Source organism: Meriones unguiculatus, chromosome 6, assembly GCF_030254825.1.
Source record: "Meriones unguiculatus strain TT.TT164.6M chromosome 6, Bangor_MerUng_6.1, whole genome shotgun sequence".
NCBI classification, from domain to species: domain Eukaryota; kingdom Metazoa; phylum Chordata; class Mammalia; order Rodentia; family Muridae; genus Meriones; species Meriones unguiculatus.
In genome coordinates, this window is record NC_083354.1 from 54,492,853 (window position 1) to 54,508,164 (window position 15,312).

Here is a 15,312-nt window from a genome sequence, read left to right on the forward strand (position 1 = left end):
TACCACAAGTTTTCTTAAGTATTATATTTTTAAACTTAATGTAGTCATTGACCTCTTTCTACCAAGCTAGGTTATTGAAACAAATCCCATACACTGTTATCACTTAATAAATACATATTTTCATAATGTTTTTATAAACAAGTTTTTAAGGCACTTAGCCACAATGCCATGATCACACATACAACAAAAATTGTTTAACATGTAAATAACCACGTCAGCTTGTCTCATGTCTCATTTTATTTGAATGAGATATAATAGCTTAGCAGTTAATGAGAGCTTACTGATCTTGCAGAGGAACTAGGTTCAGTTCCAAGTACCCACAGGGCAGCTCATAACCATCCCTATCTCCAGTTCCAGGGGATCTGATGCCCTTCTCAGGCACCAGGCAAACATGTGGTGCACATACATACATGCAAACAAAATACTCATTATATAAAAGGTATTTGAGGCACGAGCTTGGAGTTCAGAGCTCTTATTTTATTTTATATTTTTAAGGATTTATTTATCATTTATACAGCATGTTTGCCTGCACACCAGAAGAGGGCACCAGATCTCACTAGACTCAGCGGTTGCTGGGAATTTAAAGCAGTACCTTTGGAAGAACAGCCAGCCGCTGAGCCATTTCTCCAGCCCATACAAGCTATTCTTGACCTTAGGTAAAACTGTCCTCTTTCACAGACATCAGCATTTGATTTTCAGCAGCATACTCATAGAATTACTTAGCTCTGTAGACTATTCTAAGGTCAGTTATTCATAATCTATGACAAATGAAGAATTTCTAAAAGAATTTCCGAATTCTTTTAGAACTTAGATAATGACAAATGTAGCAACCACTTTTGTATTCATTGCTATAGCCAGCAAACTATCTGCATTAAAATTCCATTTCTTCAGTATTTAGCATACGACACAAGCTTACAATGAAAGTAAGTGTTATACCTACCAAGTCAGCATCTAAGCCATAGAGACAATGTCTGGTGTTTGGATCATGATCTGGCTTTGCTTTCTCGGATCTGATAAATTCCATGATTTTATGCTCTCCTTCTCCAGGAGTCTAAACATAATGTTTAAAAAAGAAGGTAGTGATATGCTATGCTCCAAAGTATTTAATAAACCTTTAAAAATTCCTTAGATTAAAAAAAGACAGTAACCTCATGGCCTGAGAAGTAGATGGTAACGCCTTGCCATGATTTGTCTGTGGAAATTTTCATATTTACAAAATACTTCAGATGTTCATGCAACCTGGCCATGAATTCAGTCCCTATAAATAAAAAATTTTAAAACGTTAATCTGAGAAAGAGATAAAAACAGCAAAAGCAGTTAAGTTCCAAGTAACAACATATAATCAGTATCCTCAAAGAAAGCTCAAAGCTTTCTTGCTTATTTTGCAAGCAAATAATAATATACTGTGTCTCCAATGCTGCAAATGTCACTAGTCAGTGCCATAAAAGTACAGTCATGGATTTTACACTGTATATACACTGTGCTTTAAGCAGTTTATCTAAGAGCAGTCTGAACTCTAATAAACTTCAATTTCCTATGTCTCTGCTGGATTCCTAAGCATATTATTACTTTTACTTATTATGTATGTGTATGATGTGTAATGTGTGAGGGTCAGCTTTTGCATTACATGGCACATGTGTAGAAGCTACAGGACAGTTTTTGGTAATCCATTCCATCCTTTGACCATGGGTTCTGGGCTTTGAACTCAGGTCAACTTGTGTGGCAAAAGCTTTTACCCACTAATTGTTTTAGATCTTGAAGCATTTTTAAAAGACATGTAGCTATAATTAGATTGCCAATAATAACTACTACTGTTAATATATATTATTAATAACTTATGGCCCTGTGCCACCATGCCCAGCCACCTTGTCTTTTCAGAGGCAGATTCTCACTGGAACCTGGGACTCAAAGCAGGCAAAACAGGTTGACCAGTGAGTCCCAGGGACCCTTTTGCCTCATCTCCCCAACACTAAGATTACGAGTGTATGCCACCACACCCAGCTTCTTCCATGGGTGCTGGGATTGAATTCAGGTCCTCATGCTTGTGTGACAAGTATTCTGCTGAGTGGGCTGTCTTCACAGCAACTGCTCTGCTCTAAGTTTTTAGTATTTATTTACGTACAGTGTTTTGTCTGGACATATGTGTGTGCACTACGTGCACGCAGGGTCCTTAGACACCGAGAGAGCACCTGATCCTCTACAACTAGAGTTACAGAAGGCTGTGAGTCACCATGTGGGTGTTGGAAATTGAACCCAGGTTCTCCGCAAGAGCAATCAGTGCTCTAAACCACTGAGCCACCTCTATAGCCCCAATAACTACTATTCTTAACAGGAAAATTTATTTTTCCTCTGGAAAATGAGTATACAACAATTATGCCATAGAAAAGGTCAGATGATTAACACTCAAAGGCAATACTATTTTAAATTATATCCAGAAGAGCTGGTTATTAAGTTCAGCAAGGTATATCTAAGCCACTTAAAACAAAAAATAAAATTACTAGTTTGTATAGAATTTAAAAAGTTACCTTTAAGATTTTTATTCAAAATAAAGGACTAAAAAGATGCCAGTGAACTCCCTCAAGGGTATCAAGTAGGGTGAAGTATATAAAGCTAAGTTAAACTTAAATTACTTTATTATAATCTTTGACCTTTATGAATTTATTTTATTTGTGTGTGTATGGAGAAGACAACCTGCAGGAGTTGGTTCTCTCCTCCAGCATGTAGGTCCTGGAAACTGAACTTAGGTCATCAGGCTGGTCAGCAAGGGCCTGTATCTGTTGAGCCATTTCACGGACCCTATTTTTCTTAAAGTCATAGAAATCCTAGTTTCTGTAAGGGGGAAGAAGAGTAACCTCTCCGGATTAAAAGAATGGGTTTCTCATCCTGATGCCACACAGTAGATAGAGAAACTTGGTAAGTCACAAATCAATGAGTGTGTTTAATATCAGTAACTGACCAGAGTAAACTGAAAGCCCTTGTAAGTTCCTTCCAGTCAGGAATTCTATGTAGCTGGCAAAGTCGTTAGAATGTCTCTCAGTCAATTTACCTGGCGTAATACAGTTGGAATCGAATCTGGCTTCTGTAGGAAGTGTTTCTCCCTTTTCTATTGCTTTTTTAATTTTGTCTTCTGCCTCCTTGGCTGACCTTAAAAATCAAAGAGAAAAAAAGTTTACATTTTCTAGAAAATAAGGTAAATATTTTATACAAACCATTATTTAGAAGCTTATATAAATAAAACACTAATTAGTCAACCTTATGGTTCAAACTTTTTTCTTTTTGAGACAGGGTTTCTCTGTGTAGCGTAGCAACCCTGGATGTCCTGAAACTCACTGTGTAGACCAGGCTGGCCATGAACTCAGAGATCTGCCTACCTCTGCCTCCCCAGTGCTGGGATTAAAGGTAGGTGCCACCGCGCCAGGGTAAATTTTAAAATAGTTATAATAGAATGGATAAGCCTTCTGTTACCTGGGCTATCCAAAAGAAGGCATTCAGCAAGAAGTTCAATAAAAAGGAACTTGGGAGTCCCCATAAAGATAAATTTGGGAGTCAAGAGCATAGACATAGTAATCAAAGTCATTAGATGTGATCACTTTGGGTTCAGGACAGAGACTTAACGACATTGTTGCTGTTATTATTATTATTGTTGTTGTTGTTTTGTTTTTTGAGTGGGTTTCTCAGTATTAACAATCCTGGCCATCCTGGAATTTGCTCTGTAGACCAGGCTGGCCTTGAACTCACAGATATCTGTCTGTCTCTGTCTCCAGAGTGCTGGGATTAAAGGTGTGTATTGCCATGCCCAGTTCTCAAGAAATTTCATTTAATGATACTTTAGGAAAAAAGGAGCAGAGAAAGGGAAGATGACAGAGTCCACCATGGAAGAAACAGAGCAAAGCTATGTGAAGTTAATGGAAAGGAAAATTCCAGAAAGAAAGATGGATGAGTGTGGGTGGAGGAAGCAATGCAGACTGAATGACATAAGCCTGAGATCTTGCAAAAAATTTTAGTGGATAGTACAGATAAAAGCCAGAAGGCAGATTCAGAGCTAAGACATCAAGCATTAAACAGTCTGAAGCACTTTCTAGGAAACAAGGGGCTCTCTGTGACAACCTATCATTTAAGATTTGTTTGTGGTAGATACACCTGATTGGTCCTCTATCCATAGCCAGTATTCTTCCCTACTCCTGATAATGAAAAGGTCATGAAGTTAAAGACAAATAGAGCTGCCAGGCTTCCCTTCAGTTGCTGGGAATGAGTTGATGTTTTTGCTAGTTAGAAGCCTCCATAAATGTTGGGAAAGTGGGAGGAGGTCTGATGCTGCCACCATGATGGCTGAGGCACTAGGGCTACTGTGGGTGAGGGTTCAGCGATGGAGAGGAATGACAAGGAGATCCCTGTGCTTAGTAACATTGCAGGTACTAAGAAGCAAAGAATTGGGTGGTCTCTTTTTTGTCTAAAGTGGATCTAGTAGACAAATCTAAGATATACTGATCCCTTCTGGTGACTAACTCTCTATGTAGACCAGGCTGGTCTTGAACTCATGGTGAGACCTGCCTGCCTGTGCTCATGAATATTGGGATAAAGGTGATGCACCATCAGCAACTTAATATGAGTTCTTAGGGTAGTGATTCCTTAAACCTATTTTAATATTAATTATATAAATATTAAACCTACTTTAATAAATATCATGTCTAAAGATTCTGATTAAGTCAAGTCTTTAAGTAGTCCTTAGAAATCTCATTTTTGGGTTAAAAAACCCTTTTGCATTTAAGGGTCTTGGTATTTTTAATAGTTCTGGACTCTATTCTTCTTTTAATAGTATGAACAGAAGATGCCCTGTATTATGTTTTAAGTGACTTACCTGAAACGCCTCCCACGTTGCTGGTTCATTTTTGCTCGAGGTGCTACCCCATCAACAGCCATAAAGAACACCTTCCTGGGCTTAATAATTCGAAACAGCACCTCCAAGTAGTGAAAAATATCAGTAAAGATTTTGTCATCTGAAATTCTGAAGTGAACATCATCATCATTAGGATGAGAACACTGATGTATAATTCCATTCATATCCAGGTACAAGTTATCAAATTCTGGAATCTAAAAAAGAAAAACAATATGCTCCAGATTATTAATCATAACTATTTTAATGCCTGGAAAAATGATTATTCAAAGGTTCCAAACCAAACCAAACCAAACCAAACCAAACCAGGATGTAATGTATTCGGATTATAGAAACACTCCAGGGGTCTTCTTATAGAGACTAAAATTTGGATCCTAGCACTTACACGAGGCCATGCACAGCCCTTGGGGATCCAACGCCCTCTTCTGGCTTCCTCAGGCACCACATGCATGTGTACAGACATGCAGACACACATACCAAATACATATAAAATAAAAAATAAACCTTAAAAAACACAAATAAACATTCACTGTTGAATAAAGTAGATAAAGGAAAGCAAACAGGAGCAACTAGTCATGCAGAGACAAATTATGTAGTTACATAATTTACCACTGGCCTGACCTAATTTACTAGGAGGAAATAATCTATTTCTTCAAAGTAAAGACAACACCATGTAAAGCACTTAGTTAATAAAGTGCTCCAAATATTAGCTTCCTTCTTTTTTCTACATGGCAGCTCCAAGTCTAGATTTCCTCTATACATGGGAAATGATGCCCATTTACATCAAAAGATTTAATAAAAGAATATTAAAAGGTTTTATAAACGACTTAATGCCTTTGCATTTGGTTCACTCAAACAGAGTCACTTAAATTGGTTACATTAGTTTTTAAAGCTTAGATTATCAAACTGACAAACCTTTGGTCCCTGCACTCAAAGGCAGAGCATGTGGATCTCTATGCATTCAAGGCCAACCTTGTCTACAGAATGTTCCAGGACAGCCAGAGCTACACAGAGAAATCCTATCTCAAAACACCAAAACCCAAAAACTAAACCACAGAAACACACAAAAAAGAAAAGAAAAGAAAAAACCAAACCACTTAGATTATTTGAAAACGGAGGCAGAAAGCTGACCTGATACAATGGAAGGTCAGCCTCTAGCTGTCACTGTGGGGCTTCGTGGGGGTAGAGGGACCATGTGCTACCTACTTTTGTGGAAGATCCTCATGACTCTGGTTTTCATTTATTTTTGTTCTAAGCAAGTAAGGGGAACACTGCTGATACAAAAGTACACTAACAGAGAACTGAAAAGGCTGCAACTAGCCAGTTCTATCTAGTGTAATCAAAGAATTTTTGACTGGTCTCCTCTATACACTAATTAAAAATAGCTTGAATTTAAGTAGTAAACATGTGCAGGTAACAATGTATTCGCTCATTATTGAAAAATGGCATGCCTTGTGAGGATTGAGGCTGGCAAGTTTTAAATCATTAAACACTGCCAGACATTTATCTAAAATACCTACTTTACAGCATTAAACAAGTACCACATAAAAACTTTCTAAATGTAATTATAGAGTATCAAATAGGCTCAACTGAAATTAACAGCTATAAATGTGACTATTTGTTTCAAGAATCTGAAAACCCCAAATGAAACCTCACTGTAAGTTCTTGAGAGTGAAATGATTTATACAAAATGATTCAATTTCTTTAGGAGAAGAAATGTGTTACAATATTAAGTAAATTAAAATGCAGAGTAATGAGGGGAAATCAGCCCTCAGTGATTTAAAATAATGGACTAAAGCAAACAGCTGGAACAGTCCAAGTGTACATGAAATTTCAGTCTAAAAGAAACATTTTTAATCACTGAAAGGAGGGTACAGGGTACTTGCCCAAGCATCTGTAAACAAAACAAGACTAACACAATCTCTGAAGGCAGGGCACAGTGGTACTTGCCTCTTGTTTACTTAGCTACTCAGAACATGGAAACAGGAGGGTTGCTTGAGCCCAAGAGTTCAAGGTCAGCAGCTCCTATGACTCAATTTTCTCAGGTTTCAGATATAAAAACAAAGGAGATAATACTATAGGGCTGGGTATGGTGTGGCTGGTGGTACATGCAAGTAAACCCAGTATTTAAGAGGTGGAGGCAGGATTAAGAGTTTAGGGTCATCTTTTGGTATATAGCAATTTCAAGGTCAGTGTGTGTTACATGAGACTCTGTCTCAAAAACTCCAGAATACTATGATTGTATGTTAAATAAGTAAATGGAGAGTATAAAAAATAAAAATTTGTTAGTTCATAGTAAACATTTAACAAAATTCAGCTATTATTTTTAAGATTCAAAAAGAATTCAAAGTATATGTTTGTGTGCATATGCATGTGTGTGCAAGTCCCCAAGGAAGCCAGAAGAGGGTGTTGGAACATGTGGGGCTGGAGTTACAGGTTGTGAGCCTCTGAGGACTTGGTACTGGAAGTGAATGCCAGTCTTCTGCAAGAACAATAAGCATTTTTTACTGCAGAGCCCAAAGGTTTAGCTATTTTAATAGTATTGTCCTAGATCAAAGAAATGTTCAGCTCTAAGACGTTATGATGCTAGTTGTATGAGTTTTGTAAGGAAGACAGGTCATGAGTATGTGTCTACCTTCTTTCTGAACATCCACCCTCTGGGAAACCTCGGAGAAGAGCAGCTGTTGAGAAAGGAGTGGACAGGCTTGGACCAGTGGATTTTAAAAAGGCAGGCTTCCTGCACGTTAGGCAACAGCTATTCCCTGGGCTTCAGGCAGATTAGTCAAGACTACACCCTGAGTACAACTGATATCTCCTCCCTCCTCAGTGAGGGTGCTACTGACTCTAAAACTATACCAGCAGCTCATCTGCAATGAAACGGAACGTCACTGACAGCAAGAAAGGCCAGCAGTGTGGCCGGTGTCAGCAGTGCGGCCTGAGGGGTTCTCAGAATCTTGGGGACATCTGGATCCTTGCTGTCTACCACAGAGGAGAATTTCCTAATGAATGAGACTGAAGCAAAGTTAACAAATTAATTGATCAATGAGAAAGACAACAAGAACTTGAAGAGAGTCAAGGGTGGGCACTATGAGGAGAATGACTGCAGGGCAACATATGTGGCTGGAGGCCTGAGGCTACTCACTTACCAATAAGTTTAAATATTAAGGGAAAGTAAGCGATGGCATATTTTTTTACTTGTAGAAATCTGTCTTTGAAGAGATGCTTTTTAAATACACTGTGAAGGCTTGTAGGTGACGGAGGACAACCAGAGATAAAACACAGATCAAAATGATCCTTACTTAGACATTAAAGTTACAAGGAAGTCAAGGAGGTTGGACTTAAGGAATTTTTTTTTTTTAAAAACAGGTCTGATAGTGATGCTTCTTAGAAAGGGAAGAACAGCTTTTCCATATGGTCTGGTTAGTTATATCAAAATTAGTTATTTCAAAATATTAGAACCAGATGACTGAGGGAAAGAAACCCTTTCATTCTTCCCTTTTATTTCCTGCCTCAGACTAATATGGGTAGAAACTGTTTCTAATTTATAAATTATTTTCATTTTTTCTCCTTCTGCCCTTCAGCAATTGAAGGGACACTAACAGGAACAAAATTGCTATTTCCCATTTAGGAACACTCAAACTAAAGCTACTACCCCTTTTCTTTTTCTACAAAGAATCTTTTTAACAAGATTATGCTTGGCATTGGTCAACTGAATAAATATTCTCAGTACATGGTATATTCTTTTGACCTGTGTTTTCAACTATATATATGTTGTTATAAACAAAAAGCAAAAATTCCAACCATTCTATTTAACCAATAAAGACTCAGGATCCAGATGCTGGGTGAAAACCTGCTAGCTCAGAGAGGCAGAGAAGGCACCCAGTTCACCTTCTCAGCTCAGGTCTGGATACAAAACAAAACAAAAAACAAATTAAAAAAAAACCCCCAAAACCCAAACAAAACAACCCCCAAAAGCAACAACAACAACAAAACCCAAAATACTCAATAGCTCAACTGACAGCTCAGGAGGAAAAGCCAAAAAAACCCAAGGCCAAAGGCTTGCTAGCTCAAAGCCCCAAAGCCTGGGAGCTGAGAAACAGAAGCCTAAGCTAAAGCCAGAGCTTAAGCCAAAAGTCCTTTCTACTTTTCCATGCTGTTTTAAATACCCCACAACTCAAAGTCCCTCCTAAGTTTCACTCCCTGTCAGTTGTTTCTTGCTCCTCCTCTTGACCTACGGTTATTTTTTAAATCATTAAATCTGGTGTACAGAAACCTCTTGGATTAGAGGTGTGTGCTGGGGATGGCTGAGCCACACCACAATCACCGGTTTACAATAAACAGAAAGTTCTTGGATGAAAGGTGTGTGAGGTGGTTCAACCACACCAAACAAGAAACAGGGTTTACAGTTCACAATTTGGGGGTTCACAATAGGATCAAATATCCTGAAAAACACAGACACACTCACAGTTTTAATCACAGTTTCAGTATTTGTTCTGTTGCCTTTTTTTTTTTTAACAGAAATATCTGTTCTTTATTGTATTTGTCCTTATATTATTACCTTACCACTCCTATTGGCTACTTTCTCCTGAAAACCTTTTTCCTGGTTCTGGGGACAAAAGCAAGGGCCTCAAGCATGGTAGGTTTTACTGCTGAGCTGTATTTTCAGGTCCTGCATTCCTTTTGAGTCTTTTTAATTTTCAAAATTTTTTTTTCTTTTGACCTTGTATTAAGTCAGGTTTCACTAGAGGCAGAATTGATAGAAAGGATTGCTATATATCACAAGGAGATTTATTAGAGTGGCTTAAAGGCTGTGGTCTGCTAGTTACAGGTGCTCTACGCCACTTGCAGCTTTTATATGGGTACTGTGTCCTTTTCTTAGTCCCCCTTTTCTGGTAGCTTTTTAATAAAACATTTGTGGGACTGGAGAGATGGATCAGTGATTAAAAGTACTGTTTGCTCTTCCAGAGATCTGAGTTCAATTCCCAGAAACTATATGGTGGCTCACAGCCATCTACATACTAGGATCTGATGCCCTCTTCTGACATGCATGCATACATACAGATAAAGCACTCATCTACACGAAATAAATCTTTTTTTAAAATAAACAAGACATTTGTGAAAGGCAATAGTTTAATACATCAAGTTCCTGTTTATTTCTATGTGTATGGGTATTTTGCCTGCATGTATGTCTATGTACCATGCTGTGGAACTGAAGTTACAGTTGTGGGTGCTAGAATCAAACTCAGGTCCGAATAATCAGGGCTCTTAATCACTGAGCCATCTCTCTGCCCTCATTCATTCATTCATTCAATTTTTGAGAACAGGGTCTCACTATGTAGCTTTGGCTGGCCTTAAATTAAGAGATCTGCAAGCCTCTCCCTCCTGATTGCTGGGATTAAGGGTGTAGGACATCATGGGCTGCTGACGCACAAGGGTTTAAAGTTTACTTGCCTTGTAATTTTAAAGCAACCTTACTTTCAATTTCCAGCCACTGTAAAACTTTCACAGAATCTATCTTGCTATCAATGTGATAATGTTGCCTTAAAAAGACTGTTTGGCTTTTGCACCAAAATTCCTCAGGATGGAGACTCCAAGATATTTTAACCAAATAAATGTCTTTGAGCACAGAATAAAGATGTTACTGAACACATTAGGTGCTATCAAATATTTATTGATCAAAGTTCCTGAAAAAAACAATTTGTCTCCATTTTCACTCTTCTCCGTGGAAATAAATACCCTTTAGATCTAACTCAGCCTATGTTTCAAATAAATGAAAGACAAGCTAGCATTTTGTACTTTTTCTAAACTTTTTAAAATAATAAGCTAAGTTTTATTAAAACATAAAAGAATCCTTTCCAGAGGCTGGACTCTATAAGTATCTTAAAAAAACAAAACAAAAACCCCATGCACCTGACAGCTCCCAGTATTAACACAGTGCTACTTATCACAAGTATTTCAATTAGCCACACAAATTTCAAAAACGACTTTTTTCCTTCTGTAAACCAGACAAAGTCATGAAAGTCATTCAATGTGACGTACTAAATTATCATTCAAAGTCTAGTTTTCCTATCGGAACACTTAGTCTCTCTCCTCTGTTATTCAAACACGCAAATATATTCCAACATATAGAAATACAAACACACACTTTTAGAACGCACATCAACGATGCTGTGGGGTCATTATACACCAAGTATTAGTAGTAATGTTTCGGGCTCTTCCTGTCATACAAAGCCGCAAAATATCATCCCCCGACCCCTGCGCTCCAAATAAACGTTTTGTTCGTTTAGGCAATAGGGGGTCGGTACTGTTGGGGGGCTAACAGGAGTATCAGAAGGTGGCACAGACAGGAGCCACCAGCTACATCAACCGAACAGGGCGTCCGGGGCCAATGCAGCCCTTCGCAGCTGGAGTCCTCGGCGATTCCACCACGGGGACGTTATTGCTTGTACTCGGGTCTGTTGCTCTGCGTGAGACGATGGACTCGGGGAGATTTTCCCACCGTCGCAGCCTAAGGCGAAGCGCCAGTTGCAGCTCCCCGGAGGGCAGGGAGAGCGCCTCTGGGAGTCGCGGAGGGCTCTCCGAGGGGGAGCTCGGACCGGCCGCCAGCACCGGGGCGGCCACTCCTCCCGGACCTGCCTCCAAGCCGGCGCGGCTCACCTGGAGGCCGCCAAGCCGGTCCCCCGCTCTCCTCCTCCCGTCCCGCCGCTGACCAGCACCGGGGGCAGCTGGAAGGCGAGAGGCCCGCGGGCCCGCCTTTTGCGCCGCGGCCTGAGCTCACCCACCTGATGCTCCTTCACCACTTCGCTGAGGCAGGGATACCGCTCCGAGATCCATCGGTAAAACTTGGGGACTCCCATTTTGACCGTCGACACTAATTCCAGTCGGTGCAGAAACGAAACCAAACGCCCCGCCCGGGCCTTCGCCGCCGCCTCCGGCCGTCGCTCGAAGGATGACAACACAGGGTCCGCCAGACCATAGAGAGACCCGCCGTCCTAGAGGGGAAGGACGGTGCCGGCGGGCGGGGCGTCCTCTCTATCCCGCCGCCGTGCTGCTCTTCCGGACTCGTTGGTGGCGGCGAAAGAGGCGTGCTTTGCTGGGTACGCGGAGCTCAGTTTCAGACGTCAGTTGGTGGAGGCGTGCGCCTGAAGATGGTGTGAAAACATTTAAGGGGTAGTAGGTGGGTGTGTTGGTTAGTGTTGGGTCACTTTGACACGTGCAGAGTCCAGAGGAACCTCCGCTGAGAAAAACGCTGCCTCCAGGTTGGCCTGTGGGCATATTTGGGTTAATGATCGATGTGGGTCGTCACTGGGCCGGTGGTCCGCGGGTACACGAGAAAGGCTGGGTGAACACGCAGAGAGCAGCGGTCCTTCGTGGCTTCTTCAGGTTTTTTGATGATGGGCTGTGTTGTGAGGTGTAAGCCAGATAAACCCTTCCCTTCGCAAGCTGCTTTTGGTCACAGCAGTAGAAGCCCTAGGGAAGAGACGGTATTGGACGTCGTTTGTACTGCGGACTTGCCTTTCTGGGCAAGTCGAACTTAACTCTTTTTTTCGACAAGGACTGGAAAAGCTCTGGTTAGCCTGTGAGGGCAAGTTATTTTCTCTTTGAATAGGGTAAACCTACAGAAGAGTTTCTTTTAAAGAGTAATAGTCCAGCATTTCAAGACTTTGGATTACTCTCCTCGCCCACAATTTTTGATACTGTTTCAGAACAAACCAACAAAACCCCACAAAAAGTCTGTTGTGGCATTGCACGCACATATATCCCAGCACTTTGGAGGCATAGGAGGATCAGAACGTAAAGGCCATCCTCACACAGCACGTTCAGGGAGATCCTTGGCGATATGAAAGACTATCTCAAACCCAAAACTCAAAGCCTGGTATGGAGGCAGGAGGGACAGGAGTACAAGGTCATCCACACTAACCTGCCTCAACCAAACAGGACAAAAGCCACCATGAACATTTCTGTACCTGGCTCTATCATTATGTAACTCTCCTTACAATAGGTACTTAAGAAGTTACTTTTTTCCTTTGATACTGCCCGCCTTCCATGATTAATTCTTGGACAGCATCGTTTAGACAAGAAAACTTTCCATATATGTGACTTCAGTCTCCATGCAAGGGTTGTATAGACTCATTCTCATGCACTTCCTCCTCAATATCTACAAACTCGTACAACAAAGCATTGTTTTATTTTTTTGAGAGAGGGTCTCTGTGTAGCCTTGGCTGTCCTGAAACTATGTAGACCACGCTAGTCCTGAATTCAGAGATTCACCTGCCTCTGACTGATGACTGGGATTACAGATGTGCACCATTACACTCAGCTTTTTTTGGTCTTAAAATGTTTCCAAATCTCATTGTACAGGTTAGATTTGTAAAAAATACGGTTTTCCTATGGGAAATGAAAATAAGGTTGAAATATTTAGATTATAAAGCATTCAATATGATCTTGACCTTAATGTAAAAGATTAGATTGGCATTGTATTTAGAAATGTTTCAAAAATATATGGGAGGGCTGGAGGGTTGGCTCAGAGGTTAAGAACACTGGCTGCTCTTCCAGAGGTCCTGAGTTCAATTCCTAGTAATCACATGGTGGCTCATAACCATCCATAAGGAGATCTGGTGCCTTCAGGCATGCAGGTGTACATGCAGACAGAATATTGTATACATATTAAATAAATCTTAAAAAATATATATATGGGGAATATAGAAAATGTAATATATGTATATATTTTATATACATGCATGTATGTTTATGTACATACTATACATATATAATTTTTCATTAAGAATGAAGTTCTATATCATTTGCAAGAAAATGAATGCAATTGACAATCTTCATTTTAAACAGTCTCAGAAAGATAACATTTTTCTTTCATTTATGGTTCCTAGATTTCATATAGCTACTTTAAATCATGCATGTATATGTGACATGAGAGCAGAAGCAACACTGTTGAAGGGAACAAAAGAGACTGAGATGGGAGCAGCAGGGACTATGGGAAGAATTTGTTTAAAATATATATTTGTATGAAATGATCCTGATACAATCCAGCACTACATACAATGAAGATACCTCAATGCAAATTAACTAATTAGTTTAAACAGGTTTATATGAATGAAATCCTTAAATGGGTAAACATATAAACACCCCCAATACACAGAGTATTGAAAAAAAAAGATTTCCTAATTATCCTGTCTTTACTATAAGCATTAAGATCTGAAGAGAAAACTGTACGTTCAGTTTTCACATTCATGTCTTCTGGCTTATTATGTTTTACCTCATTGTGCTTTTACCCATAAGGGGGGGAAGGCAGAGTTCTCTTTAGCAGCTTTCCATTTGACTGTAATAAATGTATTACTTTGCAGTTCTTCTCATTTCAATCTTTAAGAAAGTGTGCAGAGAACACATTAAAAGCTTGAGATTTAAAAATCTTACAGAATTTTAATTCTTGGTGTTTTCCATGGCTCCTGGACTGTGTATTGTGGCGTATCAACAGTGTGGTTGTGTTCTTAGATTTACAGAATGTTGAGGTTGAGATTCGGCCCAGCGGTAGAACATACACTTAGCATGGTTCAATGTTCAGTATCATCACATTTAAAAATACGAATAATTAACTAGCTGTTAGTTCTCACATCCATGTTTCTTGAGTTTCTCTTCCTTAATCACATTTTCATCTATATATAGAGCTTTATGAAGTGATTTTAATGATGTGCTATCTCTTCCTACAGGGCAGAAGAGGTAGCTCTGGGTCCAGGTCCACTCCACAATACCTGCCCGCAAGATGAATTCAATATAACTTCGTTGTTGTTCAAATGAAACCACATGCTAATACTTAGAAATGGAAATACATAAAAAATGTAATTAGAAGTTACATTAGAAAATAATTAAATTAGAAAATGTAATTATATAATTTTTTTGATCATAAGAATGCAATGTTGTATTTCTCTAGTTGGCATACAAGAAAGCAATGTTTAAGAATTGAACCCATTATTTTAAATACTGTTAAAAATCACAGGGAAATACTAGTTTCTATGAGAATATAAGGAAAATGTATGTTGTACTTTATTTATAATTAAAGACACACCACTGATTTAACACATGAATTTTAGATTATTAACATGTTCTTTGAAACAATTTTACATATATGGGGTCCAACCAAGGTACATCTGACATAGCAAGTTTTCATCAGTAGCTTCTTGTATGAGGTAGTGCACATGTCCTTCAATCGATAACGGCAATCCTGTTACTCTATTTCGGGTCTTGATTACACCTTGTAGTCGTTGCTCAATGTCAAGAACATGGGTCTTGGCCTAAAAAGATACAGAAAGTCATTAAGGCTATAGACCCAATAACAGATAATGTTGATAATCTGGAGTCTCTACTTTTCTACTTAATGTAATGTCAGTGCTGTCTGCCTAAGC

General features: G+C 39.4%; 2 protein-coding genes and 1 long non-coding RNA gene across 6 annotated transcripts in view; 1 reads left to right on the forward strand and 2 right to left on the reverse strand.

The window, feature by feature from the left end:
* Positions 1-11,802, reverse strand: part of Xrn1 (5'-3' exoribonuclease 1) — a 97,122-nt gene extending 85,320 nt beyond the window's left edge. For all 4 annotated transcript variants that reach the window (XM_060385500.1, XM_060385498.1, XM_060385499.1 and 1 more), the window contains exons 1-5: positions 11,677-11,802; positions 4,859-5,091; positions 3,047-3,144; positions 1,149-1,258; positions 941-1,051 (exon numbers count right to left, since the gene is read on the reverse strand). In XM_060385500.1, the coding sequence (XP_060241483.1) occupies positions 941-1,051; positions 1,149-1,258; positions 3,047-3,144; positions 4,859-5,091; positions 11,677-11,751 (627 nt within the window). In that variant the 5' untranslated portion in view covers positions 11,752-11,802. The remainder of the gene's footprint in view (positions 1-940; positions 1,052-1,148; positions 1,259-3,046; positions 3,145-4,858; positions 5,092-11,676) is intronic.
* A 52-nt stretch (positions 11,803-11,854) lies between these two features.
* LOC132654681 (uncharacterized) lies at positions 11,855-14,994 on the forward strand. The gene is made up of 2 exons (XR_009592358.1): positions 11,855-12,153; positions 14,620-14,994. It is a non-coding gene; the product is annotated as an uncharacterized LOC132654681 (long non-coding RNA).
* Atr (ATR serine/threonine kinase) overlaps positions 14,918-15,312 on the reverse strand; it is a 101,611-nt gene continuing 101,216 nt past the window's right edge. The window contains exon 47 of the mRNA XM_060385496.1: positions 14,918-15,201. Coding sequence (XP_060241479.1) covers positions 15,028-15,201 — 174 coding nt within the window. The 3' untranslated portion in view covers positions 14,918-15,027. The remainder of the gene's footprint in view (positions 15,202-15,312) is intronic.